At 33.0% G+C, this 21717-nt stretch overlaps 1 protein-coding gene across 1 annotated transcript in view; it reads right to left on the bottom strand.

Annotated features, from left to right (window-relative positions):
* Positions 1-21717, bottom strand: part of LOC149776034 (receptor-type tyrosine-protein phosphatase N2-like) — a 520769-nt gene that overhangs the window by 52718 nt on the left and 446334 nt on the right. The window contains exon 12 of the mRNA XM_089941917.1: positions 20163-20293. Within this exon, the coding sequence (XP_089798043.1) occupies positions 20163-20293 (131 nt within the window). The remainder of the gene's footprint in view (positions 1-20162; positions 20294-21717) is intronic.

Genomic DNA, 21717 nt, shown 5'->3' with positions numbered 1-21717 from the left:
AATAAACACCCAAAATGCCTATTAAATACACACCCAAAATGCCTATGAAAAATACACACACAAAATGCCTATTAAATGTTCACACACACAATGCCTATTAAATATACACACACAAAATGCCTATTAAATTTACTCACCTAAATGTCTATTAAATACACACAAAAAAGCCTATTAAATAAACACCCCAAAATGCCTATTAAATATAAACACCCAAAATGCCTATTAAATATACACACACAAAATGACTATTAAATATACACACCCAAAATGCCTATTAAATATACACACACAAAATGACTATTAAATATACACCCCAAAATGCCTATTAAATAAACACCCAAAATGCCTATTAAATACACACACAAAATGTCTATTAAATATACACACACAAAATGACTATTAAATATACACACCTAAATGCCTATTAATTATAAACCCAAAAATGCCTATTAATTACACAGACAAAAAATGCCTATTAACACATTAACCCCTAGCGACGACTTTACGGGGCAGGAGGTAGTAGCCTACTGCCGAGCTCTGTAGCGTCATGGTCATGCATGATACACTAAAGTGGGTGGTATTATAGAAAGGTAGACAGATGTAGCTCTACAATGATACCAAATAATCTGGAATATCTAGTTGCACTACAAAATACAGATAGAAAAACCTCAATTTGTGGACCCAACTTCTTATTTACGCAAAATTCGCCCGTGGTCGGAATCCCATTTTGTGTCTGGGTTTTAGACTTTTTGGTCTCAGATCTAAGGCAAACTGGTATGAACTGCAAACATACAGATGAGCCTTTGCAAAAAGTAGGATAAGATGGGCATTTGGAATAAAGAGTGGTCTCCATACAAAAATAATGGCTCCATTTAGCAAAAACATTTTTTTAAAAAAAAACCACTTTTAACCTTTCTGCTCATGCGCGAGTCAAATAGCCAACGAAAAATGATGTTTCTAACACAACTAGGCAGTATGTTATTGAAAGATGACTGGGGATTTGGTGTTTTTGACTCTATTCAGAAATAGCTTTTAAAATGTGTTTCCTACTCGATTTTCAGGCAAAAATGGCAAAAACCTCCAGGGGTTAATGTGTTAAATATGCAGACAAAAAAATGCCTATTAAATATACACACACAAATGCATGGTGCATGTTTTGATCATAATACCCTTCTATTACTGAAAGACAGAATTGGAAGCACCTGCTACAAATATTAAAAACCATGCCTACAATACAGCATTTTTGCAGGCTATATCCCTGATACCTTGGCCCAGTAACCAACAGTGAAAACTGCTGATCTGTTGATATATTATGTGACACCAGAGCGGGGTCTATGTTGCTTTTAAATGAACTTGACTTTTAAGCAGGTATGTATAGTAATTAGGAATTCTGGGGTCCAATTACATTGCTAGTTATACAAGGGATTAGTTAAAAGCGTGATTTATAATTAGAAGGCCACTGTAACAGCATTAATGAGTGACATGATAAGTAAAATCGCATGTCTTAAGATACTTTTGTATGCAATCAAGAAAGTTTTCAAAGGATATCTTTATCAAATAATAAGATCAACCCTTTCAGTGTGGCAGCTGTTTCTGACATCTTTTGGGTCCAATTATAAGCTCAAACACAACAGTGTGGTAACTGTTTGGAACTGTCAAATAATAAACTCAACCCCAACAGTGTGGCAACTGTTTGGATTTGTCACATGATAAAGCTCAACACAACAGTGTGGCAACTGAGTGGATTTGTCACATGATAAGCTCAACACAACAGTGCATCAACTGTTTGGAATTGTCAAATAATAAACTCAATCCCAACAGTGTGGTAACTGTTTGGAACTGTCAAATAATAAACTCAACCCAAACAGTGTGTCAACGGTTTGGATTTGTCACATGATAAGCTCAACACAACAGTGTGTCAAATGTTTGGATTTGTCACATAATAAACTCAACCCCAACAGTGTGTCAACTGTTTGGATTTGTCACATAATACTCTCAACCCCAACAGTTTGGCAACTGTTTCAACAATGGGATAAATATTTGTCACGTTTCATTGCAATCTTCCAGGTAGCTTAGAAGTGCTAATGGCATCATGCCAGACCATTCCATAAGCTCCACTTGTACTAAAAATATGAAAATGTATAGCTACAATTTTTCAAACAATTTGGTTTTCACGTTGTATTTGAGAAATAATGAGCATGTACAACTTGAGCTTACTATTTACTCATTGACAATGTTTAGATGTGGTATGAAAGTGGGTGTTGTGAATATTATGTCCCACTTGTACTGGAATAAGAAATGAGACAACTGTCGATAATGGTAAACCTACATTTTAAACCATGAATGCTATATCTATTTTTATTCATGTGGCACAAATCTTGGTAGACGTTTTATTTTCTTTTTATTGCCTACTGACATGTCTAAACTCCAATTTAATTGACTCATTGAGCAAAGTGTCTAAGAGTTAATGTAAACCCTAACCTAAGGAAAATAAGCTCAACCCATAAACATGTTTATTTTGTTGTTTTGGGTTCAATGCCATTTTTCAGTACATGACAGGCTACAATTGGCAGCCAGTCTAACTGGTATAGGAAGAACCCAGGAAAACCCTGGTAAGAACCAATGATCCATGGGAAGCTACTGGCGAGCTTTCTCACATGTCCACCTAGGCTGAGCCGGAGCCTCAAACCCATGCAGACAGAGGTCAAATGGCAGTGAAGGCCAATCAGCAACCCAGGTCCCCTCTCACTGATAAGCACACATAACAAAATCAGGAAATATAGATCACAGTGACTTGGTTTTCACTCATGGTTGCCATACCTGTCATCATTCAACTAGATACCAAGTTATGTGACTACACTGATTACAGTATAGCAGAAAGTGAGCTGAATGCAAATATTAACCAAATACAGAGGACCATGAAAAGTAGGTCATTGTGGCCTAATAGTACTCAAAAACACACACACAAAAACCAGATTAAGTTGTTATGGTTGTGGGTTTAATGCCATTTTTCAGCATACAATAGGCTATATTTGGTGGCCAGTAGAACTGGTGGTGGAATAAGCCATGAAACTCCAGGAAGAACCACCAACCAACCCAATGGAAGCTACTAGCAAGCTCTCTCACATACCGACACTGGATGAGCCCAAGACTAGACTTGAACCCAAGCAGACAGAGGTGGGATGACAGTGATTAGTAAAGGCCAGATCATGACACTGTGTTATTACCTGTAGAAAATTGCCTTTATACAAATCCTAACCAAAGTTTTGATACCAAAGAGGTCATAAAGATTTTGTACAGCTGGACTGGTTCAATAAATCTATAATACAGGAAAAAAATTAAATAAAATATCTCATTCTACAATACTCACATTCATAGAATCAATCTGACAAAGAATGTCAGTGGTATTTTGTACAGGTAATCAAAATCATAGTAAGTAGTCTATAATTTACCCCAGCATATTCATCCAGGTTGTTGTTGTTGTTGTGTGGTTTAACGCCATTTTTCAGCACACGATAGGCTATACATGGCAGCCAGTATTAATGGTGGAGGAAGAACCCGGGAAAACCCCGGAAAGAACCACCGACCCACAAGAAGCTACTGGCAAGCTTTCTCACAAACCCACATTGTTCATCCAGGTAAAATGAAGAATATTAGAGCAACAGTCTCATCAATTCATAAAAAAATGCAGACTCCAGTCTGTTGCTATGGAGATAAATACGCAACAAGAAGTCTTTTAAAAACCTACCTTTATGAGATAAATTCCCACATGAATATTTAATGCAGACAAAAATATTATTAACACTGAAACATTGTGGTCCAAAATATCAGTGTAAATTGCAGTGTCCTGTTTCAGTGCTGTTTTTTAAATAGCTCTCCGGCAAGCAAAACCTAATACCACACAATTTAAAATGAAATGTAACCCAGGCGTATTGCTGCTTTCAATTTAATATCCGTGATGTCCCCTTAGAGAAGTTTTATTTTTGATTTAATGAGATTTAAACTCACCATAATAAGCAGACACCAATAATATTATAAAGTATGTCCTTATCACCTGTATGTGTATAAAAGAGTTAGCTCCCTTTGTCTATGTTGAGATTTATCTCCATTTTGGAGATGCATTGTCTCTCAGGATATGGTCGTGCTGAAGCTAAAGTGTTATTCCATTTTTAGAATGATTACACCCATTAACTGGTAAGCAGACACCTGACATGCCAGGTAGTAAATTTCAAGAAAATCATGTTCTAGGCATGTTTTAATAGTGAGTTTGCCTCCGTGAGGCATGACCGAATGGAGAAACATGGACTCTGTAAGTGAATTTTTCTGCAAATTTTTTATATAGGAGTGCCCTTTTTAATGGATATAAGAGTACTAGTTGAAATAAAGAACTTTCCATCAAAATTGGAGACTATCCTCTTCAAATGATCTCTAGCATATTCCCGAGAGGACTGGTTCTCCAGCATTCAAAATTAACTAATAAAATACAAAATAAATTTAGAATAAAAAAATTACATTGGGTTTCATTTTAAAGACAACTTTCATTATACCTGTATCTTACTCTAGTACTGGCCATAATCATATTGTTGCACAAGTATTTCTTTCCATTAGTGTACATAACCATTAATAACACAAGGCAATCCTGAATCAAATTTGAAGAGATAACTAAAATTTTGCACACATGACAGGCATGCCCATCAGTGTTGCATATAGGTCTCCAAGGGCAAGGGACATAGTGTCAGTCCCACAGTCAAAACGTTGGACAACACAACATTTTAGGACAAAAGAAAATAAGAAATTAGTAAAGAAGTTTGTAAATATTGTCCTTTGAAAACAAGTTACAATGCTAATGCAAATAATTGTGAAAAAAGTTTCCAGGTTTGTGTTTGATTTATAATCAAAGAATTTCATGTGTGTTACAGCCTCTTTTAAAAAGGAAATGCACTCCATCACGATTCGCCAGTTCTGAAACATGTTCACAGCAGTGCTTTGGGAGTTTCAATTCTCTGTTTGGAAGTATCAACCAATAAAGCTGAGAAAAGGTGCCAATTTCATTGCATGTCACTGTTATGTGTATTTAATTTATAATATGTGCTTGACCTTTGTCCATGATTAAGGGTAGAATTTCTGTCAACCTCATTTTTGTTACAATGTTTTATTGATATCCGAGTTCAAGGTCTAGCCTTGCTTACAAAAGTGCAATGTTTTGAAAGCAAACATGTGACCCACATCCTAGTCATTTTATTTATTGATTGTGTCTTATGTTTTTATATTTATATAAGCTTTAACTGTTAAGTCTGTAGAACTATTTAGTGTTGTGATCAGATATAAGTTTAGAGTCAATTTATTTAAATTATTCATTGTAATTACAAAGTACTACTGGACTACTACTTTGGGATTATTAAAAACTCATTCAGCACATTCAATACCAGAATTCATCTGGAACACTCTATACTTTTGGGCTTGTGATAGAACTTAATGTAAGTTTAAATATTTGCTCTGCATTCTTGAGAAAGTTATTTTTAATTTTACAAAACTTGTTGATTTTGCATCTATCTGTTATATTGTTTAAAACCATAAAGCCAAAACAATACCTTAAAAAAGCTCATAGTCATTATAATAATAACAACAATAACAACAGATTCAGCTAGAAAATTAAAAGCTACATCAATTTCTCTTAAAAAATGAAAATTATTAACCATTAAAAGACCAGAGACCTCACCCATCTTTTGGGAATGTATGCATTAAACAGGGTAACATATTTTTCCTCTATTTTATAAAGTAAAACAAAAATTTGAATGGAAACATATTACGCCAGCAGATGAAACTGATTAATGATTTAAATTATTTATTTAAGTCCAATATTTGGCAATCATACAACAAATTGCATGCTGTTTAATTTTTATATGTTTCAGGCAAATTAAATGCATTATTGTTATATTTTTTGCCTTTGTTGTTTCCACCACAAAGAAATATAACTCACCAAGAGATCTAAGATTAGGCAGAAGGATAATTCATTAGATGTGGAAAATGCATAAAAAAATATAGTTTAAGTATTGTATTTGCTGACTGGAACATTTTACTGCTGATTGGAACATGTTACTGCTAATTGGAACATATTACTGCTCACTAGAACATGTTACTGCTGACTGGAGCATGTTACTGCTGACTAGAACATATTACTGCTGATTGGAACATGTTACTGCTGACTAGAACATGTTACTGCTGACTGGAGCATGTTACTGCTGACTAGAACATGTTACTACTGATTGGAACATGTTACTGCTGAATGGAACATGTTACTGCTGGTTTTACTATTACAAACAAGTTGTTGGAAACACATCAGCCCAGACAACCATTATTACTGTCCTATAATCTGCCAACACAATACTGTTACGATCCATCTCAAACACAATCTGGATTTTTTTATATATATTTGCATTGCAATAATGAAGTTCTTGTTAGTTGTACTATGACACCCTGAGAGTCTTACTGCCACAATGGGGTCAGTTTTGGACAGTAAATTTTCGAGTTTACTCAGACCAATCAGAAAGTGTATTACAGTTGCATATTTTGATGTCAGACCAATGGGAATGTGTATTACATTCCCAGATGCGTTAGAACATTAAATATCTATCAATTTACTTATGAAGCAATTTCTTCATGTCCTTATTTGTTCAAATTTTAAAAAAATATTTGCCAAAAATATATTACAGTATGAAGTGATTTTTTTCATATCACATCAATTTTAATATCAAATTAAAACACAAAAATCCAAATTATTTTCTTTACCTTGTTTTGAACATAGCTTTTAATTCTATTTAAGATCTTGCAATATTTGTTCTCAAAAGAAGCAGAATTTTTTAACCTATATATATTTGTACATCCACAAAAACAATTACTGTACTAACAAATGGATATAAAAAATTACATGAAATATGGTACTAATGTGTATGAAAAATGGTACTGACAAATGTGTATGAAAAATGGTACTGACAAATGTGTATGAAAAGCAGTACTGAAAAATGTGTATGAAAAACAGTACTGAAAAATGTGTATGAAAAATGGTACTGACAAATGTGTATGAAAAATGGTACTGACAAATGTGTATGAAAAATTATGAACAAAACAGTACTTGTTGTAGTAATTATACCATATGTACTCACATAAAAGCCATATCCAATTCCTAACAAAAGAGATCCTAATTTGTCCTTACAGAATTCTCAGACATATCAGGGTCTATGTTGTTTGATCAACTGATTAAGTCTACCACATGTTACGGCAGATCTGAGTCTATGTAATTTACACTGGATCTAACTTAAATGGAATGGTATTTATTTGCTATGTTAGCCTTGGATAATTCCTTGTCAATTAAAAAGGAAAACCCATGGCTTAGGCCTTCCAACTCAGTTTGTCAATGTAACAAGATTCTGACATCCAGAAGGAAGTTGTAATGTATAATTTCTTCCAGGAATTATCATCAGGGTTGGGTTACTGCTGTGTAAATGAGCTATTTTCCACACAGCCTCAGATGGACTTGTTCACAATGAACAAGCCTAGTCAATAATTCTAACTGTAAAGGGATGTCTATTCCATTAAAAGGGCATTACCTGACTGGGGATTAAAGGAACTATGGAAAGCAACTTAAAGAAGCTTAAAAAGACATATTGGAGAAAGCATTTCTTTCTCCCTTATTACTGGAGCTGTATACAGGTCTGCATTTGTCTCCATTTACCAAGGGAATTTGTGCCCATCCAGACTGTCAAAAAACAACCAGAACTCTGTAAAAATAAAATTCCACAAGACTTTATTATGCTGGAGTCCCCAGCACATCCTGTTATTGAAATTTTCTCAATATTGATGCCCAAGGGATCTACCATTATTGAAAGAGCACATAAGGCTTTTATTTTATGCTTTTATTAGTATCTCAGTGCTGTCAGGCCAAGTGAAGTCTTGACTTTCCTGTAACAGGCTTAAAAAAGTTGAATTGGTAGATACACCTTTTGTAATAAAAATGTTTAATTAATATATGAAATCATAGGTTCTTTATTAGTTTTAATTCTCAAACTGATGAACAACAAAGTATTCCAGATGGTGAATATCAGATACTGAAATGAGAACAAAAATCCAGAGCAGATCCAATGTGAATATTTCCATAAATAACATTTGCTCAAATAAGTTGTCAGAAGGAAAAGAAATCAGAGTAAGTGGGATTTTGGAAGAGTCAGTCTGGTTGCATGAAATGGAGAATTTTTTGAAAAAGAGGGCTTTATTATTGTTTTCGCTCTTGCTGCCACCTTGTTACTCTTTACACATATTTCTTGATTTTAGTGAAAAATATATCTCTTCAAAAAGAGAAAGTAGTTCACAGTATTAGCAACGAGGTACAGTGACCACAAGTCACCAGCGGTTAAATGTTTATGAAGAATGACCAGCACATCCTATATACAGCACTGACTCTTGATTTCAATAAAACTGTACAGACTGGTTCACTGGACTGGTTTCCTGTCAGTATTATTTTTTTAGACTTTATTGGTTAAACAATTACAGTGATGCTGTCTAGCTTGTTACCTATATACATATCAAAACATCATCATACAAAACAATTTCATTATAAAGTTGTCCATGGAAGTCAAAGTATACCAACTCATAATGAATTATCTTACCACCACCATACATACCTTATAACAAGAATCATGACATAAAGAAGAGACTTATATCAATTGATATTGCTGCATAATAAAACCCCCAAAATGCCTTACATACACTTTTTTCCCCTAAAATCATAACTTAGATTGCTAAAAACACCAAAGAATCTGAGTCAGTGCATACATGAGACCAAGAGTGTATATGGAAAAAATTTAATGGTAAATAACTATATATGGAAAATAATAGATGATAAAGCAGTGTATATGGAAAATAATAGGTTGTAAATAAGTGTATTAGGAAAATAGGTGATGGTAAATCAGTGCATATGGAAATAACATGATAAGTCAGTGTATATGGAAAATAATACATGGTAATAGTGATGGTAAATCAGTACATATAGAAATAATAGATGGTAAGCAAATGTATCTGGAAAATAACAGATGATAAATAAGTGTACACAGTAAATAATGGTGAATATGTGCATATGGAAATTATTTGATGGTAAACAAATGAATGTGGAAATGATTAGATGGTAAACAAGTGTACACGAAAAATAATAGATGGCAAATAAACGTATATGGAAATGAATAGATAGTAAACAAGTGTACATGAAAAATAATAGATGGCAAATAAACGTATATGGAAATGAATAGATAGTAAACAAGTGTACACGAAAAATAATAGATGGCAAATAAACGTATATGGAAATGAATAGATAGTAAACAAGTGTACACGAAAAATAATAGATGGCAAATAAACGTATATGGAAATTAATAGATAGTAAACAAGTGTACACGAAATATAACTGATGGTGAATATCTTATATAAGTGTATATGGAATTAATAGATCATAAAGAAGTATATATGGAAATTAATAGTTGAGAAAGAAGTGTATATGGAAATTAATAGATCATAAAGAAGTGTATATGGAAATTAATAGTTGATAAAGAAGTGTATATGGAAATTAATAGATCATAAAGAAGTGTATATGGAAATTAATAGATCATAAAGAAGTGTATATGGAAATTAATAGATCATAAATAAGTTTATATGGAAATTAATAGTTGATAAAGAAGTGTATATGGAAATTAATAGTTGATAAAGAAGTGCATATGGAAATTAATAGATCATAAAGAAGTGTATATGGAAATTAATAGATCATAAATAAGTTTATATGGAAATTAATAGATCATAAATAAGTTTATATGGAAATTAATAGTTGATAAAGAAGTGTATATGGAAATTAATAGTTGATAAAGAAGTGTACCATATATGGAAATTAATAGTTGATAAAGAAGTGTACCATATATGGAAATTAATAGTTGATAAAGAAGTGTATATGGAAATTAATAGTTGATAAAGAAGTGTATATGGAAATTAATAGTTGATAAAGAAGTGTATATGGAAATTAATAGTTGATAAAGATGTGTATATGGAAATTAATAGTTGATAAAGATGTGTATATGGAAATTAATAGTTGATAAAGATGTGTATATGGAAATTAATAGTTGATAAAGAAGTGTACCGTATATGGAAATTAATAGTTGATAAAGAAGTGTACCATATATGGAAATTAATAGTTGATAAAGAAGTGTACCATATATGGAAATTAATAGTTGATAAAGAAGTGTATATGGAAATTAATAGTTGATAAAGAAGTGTATATGGAAATTAATAGTTGATAAAGAAGTGTATATGGAAATTAATAGTTGATAAAGATGTGTATATGGAAATTAATAGTTGATAAAGATGTGTATATGGAAATTAATAGTTGATAAAGAAGTGTATATGGAAATTAATAGTTGATAAAGAAGTGTATATGGAAATTAATAGTTGATAAAGATGTGTATATGGAAATTAATAGTTGATAAAGATGTGTATATGGAAATTAATAGTTGATAAAGATGTGTATATGGAAATTAATAGTTGATAAAGAAGTGTATATGGAAATTAATAGTTGATAAAGAAGTGTACCATATATGGAAATTAATAGTTGATAAAGAAGTGTACCATATATGGAAATTAATAGTTGATAAAGAAGTGTATATGGAAATTAATAGTTGATAAAGAAGTGTATATGGAAATTAATAGTTGATAAAGAAGTGTATATGGAAATTAATAGTTGATAAAGATGTGTATATGGAAATTAATATATCATAAAGAAGTGTATATGGAAATTAATAGTTGATAAAGATGTGTATATGGAAATTAATAGTTGATAAAGAAGTGTACCGTATATGGAAATTAATAGTTGATAAAGAAGTGTATATGGAAATTAATAGATCATAAAGACGTGTATATGGAAATTAATAGATCATAAAGAAGTGTATATGGAAAAAATGGATGGTAAATATGTGTACATGGAAAATAACAGATCGTAAATAAGTATACATGAAAAATAAATGATTGTGAAATATGTGTACATGGAAAATAACAGATGGTAAATAAGTGCACAAGGAAAACAGATGTTAAATAAGTGTATATGGAAACTAACTGATATTAAATAAATGTATATGGAAAATAAAAAAATAGTAAATATGTGTAAATGAAAAATAACAGACGGTAAATGTGTATATGGAAAATAATTGATGGTGGATATGTCTAAGTGGAAAATACCTGATGGTGAAATATGTGCATATAGAAATTGGCAAATGGTAAGTAAGATGGTAAACAGGTGAACATGGAAAATAATAAATGGCGAAGAAGTGTATTTAGAAATTAGTACATTGTAATATAAGTGTATATGAAAAATAACATGGTGTATCATGTGTGTGTGTGTGGAAAATATTATAGATGGTAAAAAAAGTGTATATGGAAAGTAACAGACAGTAAATACATACATGTGGAAAATAATACCAGGTAAATAAATATACATCACTCCCTCAATAACTCACACCCTGATAACACATGAACCCGTTTATAATGCGGGGTCAGGCGTGGATCCCAATTTATAAACCAGAAAATACACCAAAACTGATCCATATTTGTTGAACTTGAAGAAATTCGTGATCAAAACCGGTAATGGAAACTTTGATATACTGCTCGTTTTATCATTGAAAACAGTAGATAGAACCTGGAAATTTTAGTCAACATTATGAAATATCAACTTTTAATAAGAAGTCATATAATTTGTTACATTTTCTTTTCAAACAACATTCTTCATACACCGCAATTAACAAAATTCAAGGACATTCTATTCAATGAAAATGTCACTTATGCCTTGTGGAGGCAGTACTTTAATAAATAAATGACAATTAAATATTTTTTGGCAACTGAAATTTGTGTTCTAGTTCTATCTTTTATTTCCTTGGAAGTGTAATCAGCATAATGCAATGTGTCCTCTTGTAATTAAACATAAATTGTGTCAATCTACTGCAACAGCTATGTTCACGAGTGTTTCTCTGAAAACCTTAAATTAAGTGACCATCGTGTTTCGATAGCCCACCATGTTTTGATATTGGACTAGCAGAAGCATTTGTTGCATTACTGAACTAAATAAAAAGTGGGCCTCCTTTTATATTATCACGGTAATTATGTCTTTTTAATCAAATAAAGGAAGTGGAATATAAAAAGTTCAAAGACATACAAATCCTACATACTTAAGAACCAGCGGCCACTGTCATATGTTGGGTAACTCATTTCAGTTGATCAATCGAACATGGTTAAAAATTTTATTATGTAAGTAGTCTAATTAAACTACCTTAAATTAACCTACTCAATCATAACTGACTAAAGACAGCAAGACAACCAATAGAAACCTGAATATTTCATAAAAATAAAGAGCTTTGTTTCACATATATGGACCACTGTGGGAAAAACAAGATTCAGAGAATTCCTGAATTCACACGTATCCTGATGGATGAGAAGAAGTTATTTGCAGTGAAATCATGGCATCAATATTTTACTAACTGAAAAATACAAAAACTGAGTTTTGACGTAGATTATTGTCTCACAAAATAAATGTTGCGTGTTTTTTTATATAAAAAGGAATTTTGTTTTGTAGTGTATCAACAGTTAGTCTGGTTCCCTGCTTCATAGACTCCTAGTTTCGCAAAATACTATTATATATCACTCTGGAAACCAGAATAATCAACAAAACAAAAAGCCTTGACCTAATACACAAACCTTTTTGTGTACCATGTTTGGTTGTTGAAACCAGCTGCAATCATGTTATTGATCTTTCAGATGTTGGACATTTTGAAAATAAATGTAATTTATAGATGATAACAAACGTCATCAGAAAAAGTGCTTTATTGACAATTTTTCTTAACTCGATTATAAAACAAGGATTCAGACATTAAACAGCCCAGCCAACCCCCCCACCAACCCCGTGGTTTTCTGGATGTCTAGTGGGTTTTTGGAGGTCGCTCAGTAACTTGCGCCCTAGCTTATAATGCAGTCTGTGTTTTTAGACCCTGATGTGCATGAGTTATTGAGGGAGAGGTGATATATAGTCAATAGTCCATGGTAAAAAAGAATAAATGAACAAGAGTAGATGGAAACAAGTTTACATGGAAATTAATACAAGGAAATTAATACATGGTAAAATGTGTACATGGAAAATAACTGCTGGTAAATAAGTGTACATGGATAAAAGGTACACAAAAACACTGAAGTATTTCTGAAGCAAAACTAAATGCATATATGCGTAAGAACAAGACCTAAAGTTTGCTCTCTGGAATTGACTGCTCCCTTTCTAAATAAATGCCTATTTATATAATATTTGCATTTTCCTTTCTGATATCCATATTTATTTATGATTTGCCATCTTAAGTATTACACTGTTATTGATAACAGTAAATTTATAAACTTTAAAATGTACAGTCCTCCCTCAATGTAATGCTATTAAAGGGAGTAGTAAAACTGGACTGTCTTATGTGTGAGGTCAACAAATTCTGTGGTACTGTATGCAAAGAATATCACCTCATTATAACACTATTCATGGGAGCCATATCATGAACCATCTTATTATGTGAGGACACCTTATTTTAAAGTATTTTATGCAAAATATAGCACCTCATTGTAACACTATCCATGGGAGCAATACAAATGGATGTCATAAGTGAGGTCACTTCATATTGAAGTATTTTATACAAAATACTGCACCTCATTTAACAGTATCCATGGAAGCCATACAAACATGATTTTATATATGAGGTCACTTTATATGGAGGTTTTTTATAACAAATATAGCACATCATTGTAACATTGTCCATGGGAGCCATAAAAATGGACTACCTTCAAGAGGAAGACATGTTATAATACTATATTTCATCAATAAAATTTATGTTAAATAAATTAAAGGGATCCATGACTATCCATTTTATAAAAGGGTCTACCTTAGAGTGAGGTTCCATATAGTGAGGAAGTAGATTCCACTGTCAACAAGTGCATATCAAGAATAAATACATACAGCATTCATTAATTTAAAAAAATTATTACTTTGTGTCAAGATCTTACAAGATAAGTGTATTAGCTTCTTTGGTATTTAAGCTAAGATATATAGCATGCCTATATCCTATCTGACCCAGTCTTCCTTCCATTTGCTTGTTTGCAGGTTTCATTTTTCGATCCAACATGGTGCAATCATCATAACCTATTGATCAACAGCATCGAGTGACACATTATTAACAAGACCTGGTGATAATGATCTCTATATTTTTTGTGACTAATGAGGGGTTCATGAATTGATAGAACATAGCTCAATTCATGGTGATTGCAGTATCCATGGGACTGTGGCCACTAAAAACCAATCTCATGCCTTGCAATCATGTCTATTATTTATTGGGAACCATTTCTGGAGCATACAGTGAGAATCATAAAATATGGTAAATTGGTCAATAAAATAATAGACACAAAATACTGGTTTATCCAGGGAAGTCCAGCCGCCAGATTATTGGTGATAAAAAGGCTAAACTGAGCTTGCTCAAACTGTATTTACATGGACAATTTGTACAAATCAGTCCAAGTGGGAAAAATAAAACATGAGGCTTAAGTGGGGCAAAGATGTCTTAACTGCTGAATGTCTACCTATCAGCCAAAATCAAGAGCAGGAGGTCGAGAAATCTGAAATGCTTTCTTTTAAAATTTCTTCCATTGCTGCTGATAACTATGTCAAGCTTTCTCTAGTTCTTGTATGCAGTGTAGGTAATTGTATGCATGTGTAGATATTAATGTATGCATGTGTAGGTACCTGTATGCATGTGTAGGTTATTGTATGCATGTGTAGGTAACTGTATGCATGTGTAGGTACTTATTAGGGTTTAACTATTTCAAGCTTTCTTTAGTTCTTGTATGCATGTGTAGGTAATTGTATGCATGTGTAGGTACTTGTATGCACATATAGGTACTTGTATGCATGTGTAGGTACTTGTACGCATGTGTAGATAATTGTATGCATGTGTAGGTAATTGTATGCATGTGCAGGTATTTGTATGCATGTGTAGGTACTTGTATGCATGTGTAGTGCATGTGTAGGTAATTGTATGCATGTGTAGGTAACTGTATGCATGTGTAGGTAATTGTATGCATGTGTAGGTACTTATTGGGGTTTAATAGCATATTACTGACTATATATTGCCAATTAAAATTCAAGGTCTAAATATTTAAATATATACTTGAGGGCAGCACTAGTTCTTTTAAATGTGCAAATATAAAAAATTGCAAACCCTGATCCTCACAAAACAAAACAAGAATAAAAAGACAAACCCTTCCAATGAATGTAAGCATCATATACAACAACTGAATGGCAATGTTAAAAAGGTTATTAATTGTTTATGGGGAAAAGGATAAAATCCTTAAAAGGTAGGTTCAAAATATTTTATCTTGTTTTTGTCTCTCCATCCATATCTGACAGCAAATTAGTGTCATTTGTCCAATGCTCAAAGGCCCTTTCCCAGATTGATTCACAAACAGTTGGTCTAATTCTGTTCAATGATTTTAAGAAAAATCTGTGAAAAATATTTTTCGATGTTTAGTAATTGCAACTGTATTCTGTTAACAAAATATCATCATGTGTAAAAGTCTGAAAGGAATTCAAGCTAGGATGCTTCTTGTCAAATTTCATCAAATTCTGTTGGGCATTTTTTTAAAATAGTTATTAAAAGTTTTTATTTTTAGCAACGGCAGCAATATTTGATGGCTGACATCATTTGTGTCCATTTGAAACCCCTTTAATGCCAGGATGCTTTCTGTAAAGTTCAGGCACGTTCTGTTGAATAGTTGCTCTGAACAAGTTGTTTATCTAATTTTAATAGCCACAACCAAATCTGAGTGCAGATCAGCATTATTTTGAATAAAATTTGTCCAACCTCATCTGACAGTGGACCAGCATACAAAGTATAAAATCTGTCCAATGTCCAACCTGACCTGACAGTGGACCAGCATACAAAGTATAAAATTTGTCCAACCTGACCTGACAGTGGACCAGCATACAAAGTATAAAATTTGTCCAACCTGACCTGACAGTGGACCAGCATACAAAGTATAAAATTTGTCCAACCTGACCTGACAGTGGACCAGCATACAAAGTATAAAATTTGTCCAACCTGACCTGACAGTGGACCAGCATACAAAATATAAAATTTGTCCAACCTGACCTGACAGTGGACCAGCATACAAAGTATAAAATTTGTCCAACCTGACCTGACAGTGGATCAGCATACAAAATATAAAATTTGTCCAACCTGACCTGACAGTGGACCAGCATACAAAGTATAAAATTTGTCCAACCTGACTGACAGTGGACCAGCATACAAAATATAAAATTTGTCCAACCTGACCTGACAGTGGATCAGCATTATTTTGAATAAAATTTGTCCATAACTGACAGCTGATCAGCATTATTTGCAAAGAAATCTCATCTGTGACATGTTTGAAATTGTATACCTGCCAGAATATTAGAACATGATGTGTCATGTGGGAAAAAACGTTGTCATGTTTAAACAATAAGATTTTCAGTGATGTTTTTAAAAAAAACAGTCCATCCAAGAACTAACGTTATATTGGCTGAAAAGATTTACATGAATTTAAGAGAAGACCATTTCTTACTTTAAGCAGCGAAGTGATGAAACCATCACTGATATGAAAATAACTCGAATACAAATATAAAAGGAATCTAAATCATTTGAATTCCAAAAGTGTAAAAAAGTCAAAATAGGTGCTATGGTGGACATATTGGTAGATAGTGATAACAAGATTCTCCAGATGGTTACTTCAGTGGTGATCTGAGTTGTCTCATCTTCTCTTAGGACCAACTAGACATCCCAAGAAGTACGTCAGTGAAAACCCCATGCTGACCATCTATTATGGAATGGTAGTGACCATCAATTCAGTAAGAATAGCAGTTACAAGATTTTCAAGATGGCTGCCATTCCAGGCATTCTGGTTATCAGAATGAAACCATATTACTTCAGGCTTGACTAGACATCATGAGTAGACTTTTATTGAGAACTCCATGTCAACATGGCCATTCATTCCAGAGCAGTAAGCAATAACAAGATTTTTCCTTTGTGACCACACTGGATGTCAGAGTGGCATCATTTTCATTTACCGTATATACTCACATATATAAGGCGAATAATTTAGGAAAAAATAAAGGCCTGGAAGGAGGGGGGGGTCAACTTATCCACAGGCTAATGTCTAAACTTGACAATTTTTAGGTCTTTTTGTTGACTACTGTAATGGCTGTAAATCTTGGGACATGAAACAATAATTCTGTCCATGTCATAAGACATAGGCATGTAAAAAAAATGAGTAACTTTTGGTAACCAGACAATTATTAAACTGTTACATGTACACAGTACTATGATTGATTTTGTTATTATTTTGCATGTGTATATTTTCTGATTTCTCCAACACGATGCTAATTAAAGGTAAATACAGACTTCATAATTCACAGGCCAGTTGAGTTTACCAGGGAGACCATGCTGAACTATTATATACAGTACTTACATAGTGCAACACGTGCACAGCATCACTTAAATCCTTACTTATTCCCAGATATCATTTCAGCTAGTCCTTAATAGCTGTTCCATTTACTTTGAATCACGCGTTCACGAGTTACTTATTTTCAATGATATAAGCTATCCTATAAATTGAGGTAATATTTTTAAAATGGTACACACCTTTAATTGTACAAGGCACATAACCATTATAACTTACATGTTCATGAAGAATGGTAATAATAAATGCTAAAATTCTCATATAGTTCAACTAAGATCATCATTGATCAATTTTAGTTTTGTGTTTTAGCTGAACAAACATCATAACTTTCCACACAATGGAAAGCTTGATGTTTTAGCATCTCCTATGTTGATAGTCGCTTAATCTTTTTCGTTTTGCGACATAAGTTCAGGTCAGTTAATCATTAAAACCCTGAAACTGACTTGTGATAAGAGGTACTTTTGACCGGTAAGTATATAAGTACATTGATGTGTAGTTGCCTTTTTTCCCTTAATATTAGCACGATTGCCGTAGTTTTGTAAAACGGGGTGTAAGGCATACCTATGAACTTTTCAAAAGCCAAGTCGGGAGACTGAATAAAAAAAATAGAGATGGGACCTTAAATTGGGAGGTTTTTCATGGCATTTTTAAAGCCTTGTTTTCACTAAATATTCATCAATCTTCCTGGTCAAATATGCATGAAATTCACAAAAAGACTTGCCGTTTCTCCCTGTGACGTGCCCTATTTTCCCCCAGGACATGACCTATTTTCATATTCTGGTCAGCTGTGGTCAAACTGCACAATAGATAAAGATTAGTCTTAAATAAACAAGCAAGAAAGCCAGCATGACTAATTAAAAGTTAATCCTTAACCATGCAACTATTTTGTGAAAACGATTGGCCCTCCACCGTATTTCAAAGAAACCTCATTCTACACTATTGTGTGTTACGCATGTATCAGCAATTGATTGGCAAATAAAGGATTCCCAATTTTGTTGAACTAAAGGTACCAAAATAGCCAGCCTCATGGTACCATACATGTGGCATCTTTTTCCCCTCTTTGTATATCCGACCATCTTCCATTATTGTCAACTTGTTAAGCATTCAGTATTGTTTATTATAACACATGTATTCTGAATTAGTTTTTTGAGGACACATTTGCTGCATGGTATTCATTTTCATTCCTTCTTTTTATTTAATGATGGCAATTATCATTGATATATATGGTATAAAAATGCCAGGTGTTCACTCGTGTAAGTTTCTTTTGTGGGAATGGCACTATAACAGATGGAGTTGGAGCATTCGTAGTGATTATTCTTGGGATTGAAATTAATTGTGGATGATTTTATTGTGGTTTACTTTTTTGTTCTGGTTTATTTTTTTATTTTTGTATTATTGTAGAGGTAAAAAAAAAAAGTTTAAGGTAAATAATGTTTAAATTTAACATTCCATTTATGGAAGAAGTGCATTCTTTATAGTGAAGTAATTATTTCGTCACAACAATAATTCACAGGTGATACAACAGAACTTGTAGGACTTCTTGCTTAGAAGAAATGAAAATTGAAGACATAATGTAATAATCAGGAGTTCTCTGCAAAAATTGGAAGATATTATGAAATCAGGATGTAGGCGAGGAGCAACCCCAAAAAACCTGAGTTTTTTCGCTTCCAGTGTGAAAGTTGACAGGTATGGTGTAAGGTTGCTTACATCACAGTAAACTACAACTCAGCTTTTATGGTATTAGCATCGAATTGTATTGTTTTTGTTTGTTGTATTGTCATACTGGGATTGCATTTTAATGAGATTGGTATTTACAATTTCAAAGTAAAGTAAAAACATAATTACCGGTGAACTGATATAAAATGTCCAATGCAATAATACATAAACAAACAATGATCAAGTCAAAATAGAGAGGCAGTGTTACAGCAACTTGCGAATGCTAAATTCTTGTCATCGTTCAATCAAATTATACTCAAATCTAAATTAGGCAGAAACAATAAGAAAACAGAAAATTAAATTAATTACTTTTATAGCATTTCTTTTTAATAATCATGCACTCTAACCTTGAAATAAGTATACATGCAATTTAAAAAAAAAAGCTTTGCCTAAATAAATGCATTTAGAACTTACCTTGTGCATTTTGAGATGACTCTGAATTGTAGGTTGGCTTATATAGGGGTCATGCACTTCTTAGTGTTTATACCTGTTCAGTTTGGGGGTTGGCTTATACGTGAATGTGTTTATATGCGAGTATATACAGTAGCATAAACAAGACATCATGTGAAATCTTTCAGCAAAACTCCATGTTGATATGACCAGGAACAGCAGTGATTTTCAAGATGGATATTGTGGTGGTCATATTGGATAAACAGGTGCAACCATTTTCATTTAGTATCAAACCAACCTTGCAATAGATGTGTATGCAAAGTTTCATGGCAATCCTCAAGGCCATTTCAGATGAGTAATAATCACAAGTGGACAATGAACTGATGACGGAGAACAAGCCATCCCATAAATTCTTCTGGTCAATGACCAAGAGAGCGAAAATTGGGGTTATGAAATGCAATACTCACCAGGATGAAGTGCTGCTACGACTTGAGGGACTGCGAACCTGCTGTTCAGAGACACTACTGACTCGGGAGGCAGCATGAAGTGGTTCTGGTTTCTCAGAGGATTTGCTCTGCATACGCTGTCGACATAGGTCCTGTGCAAAAAGGAATCCATTTACTATAGTAATTGGTATTCATAGGTCAAAGACTGTATAGTTCCTACCATAAGAAATCCATTTAACATTGGTACTAGTAATTACTGGTCAATGATTTAACTGATTTACTATTTATATTGGTATTTATAGTTGGGGTAACACAAGGTTCATAATATGAAAATTCATAGACTTTGAAAAGGCTTTTCAAAGCTGGGCTATTCAGGACTACAGATAAACACCAAAAGTCACTGATGTAAACTCGAACTGAACTTTTAAAAAATCTGAATTCAACTTATGCAAAATAAAATATTTGTTGTTATATATTGATTGATGGTGAAGGCTTCATCACTTTGGTCTTCAAGTAAAAATAACTAATTATACTTTTTAAACGATTCCTTGAAATTGAAGGACCTATTAAAACTGCACAGGACAGTCTATGGATAGTTATCCAGGTGTAGTTACATCCATGACCCCTGTAGCTTACTGGGTAATAAAACTTTAAAATGAAGCATGGCAACTCAAATGACTGAAAGACAAAGTCTAGCTGGACAATTAAAATGAAGCTTGGCAACTCAAATGACTGAAAGACAAAGTCTAGCTGGACAATTAAAATGAAGCATGGCAACTCAAATGACTCAAAGACAAAGTCTAGCTAGACATTTAAAATGAAGCATGGCAACTCAAATGACTGAAAGACAAAGTCTAGCTGGACAATTAAAATGAAGCATGGCAACTCAAATGACTGAAAGACAAAGTCTAGCTGGACAATTAAAATGAAGCATGGCAACTCAAATGACAAAGACAAAGTCTAGCTGGACAATTAAAATGAAGCATGGCAACTCAAATGACTGAAAGACAAAGTCTAGCTGGACAATTAAAATGAAGCATGGCAACTCAAATGACTCAAAGACAAAGTCTAGCTGGACAATTAAAATGAAGCATGGCAACTCAAATGACTCAAAGACAAAGTCTAGCTGGACAATTAAAATGAAGCATGGCAACTCAAATGACTGAAAGACAAAGTCTAGCTGGACAATTAAAATGAAGCATGGCAACTCAAATGACTGAAAGACAAAGTCTAGCTGGACAATTAAAATGAAGCATGGCAACTCAAATGACTCAAAGACAAAGTCTAGCTGGACAATTAAAATGAGGCATGGCAACTCAAATGACTGAAAGACAAAGTCTAGCTGGACAATTAAAATGAAGCTTGCCAACTCAAATGACACAAAGTCAAAGTCTAGCTGGACAATTAGCTTGTGCAGGATACTATCTCATATAAAAACATTTGCCTTGATGCAAAATCAATAAAATGGATTCTCTACATGAAATGAAAACCCATATTTTAGCATTTCTTCTCACATAATATGCAAGAGCTACAATGCCACATTGCGAATAATTGAGTAATTATGATGGAATTACAT

This window comes from Sinohyriopsis cumingii, chromosome 18 (genome assembly GCF_028554795.1).
Source record: "Sinohyriopsis cumingii isolate HCF-2022 chromosome 18, ASM2855479v2, whole genome shotgun sequence".
Taxonomy (NCBI): Eukaryota; Metazoa; Mollusca; class Bivalvia; order Unionida; family Unionidae; genus Sinohyriopsis; species Sinohyriopsis cumingii.
Note: the sequence above shows the minus strand (reverse complement) of the source record. Positions and strands in the feature narration are given on the sequence as shown.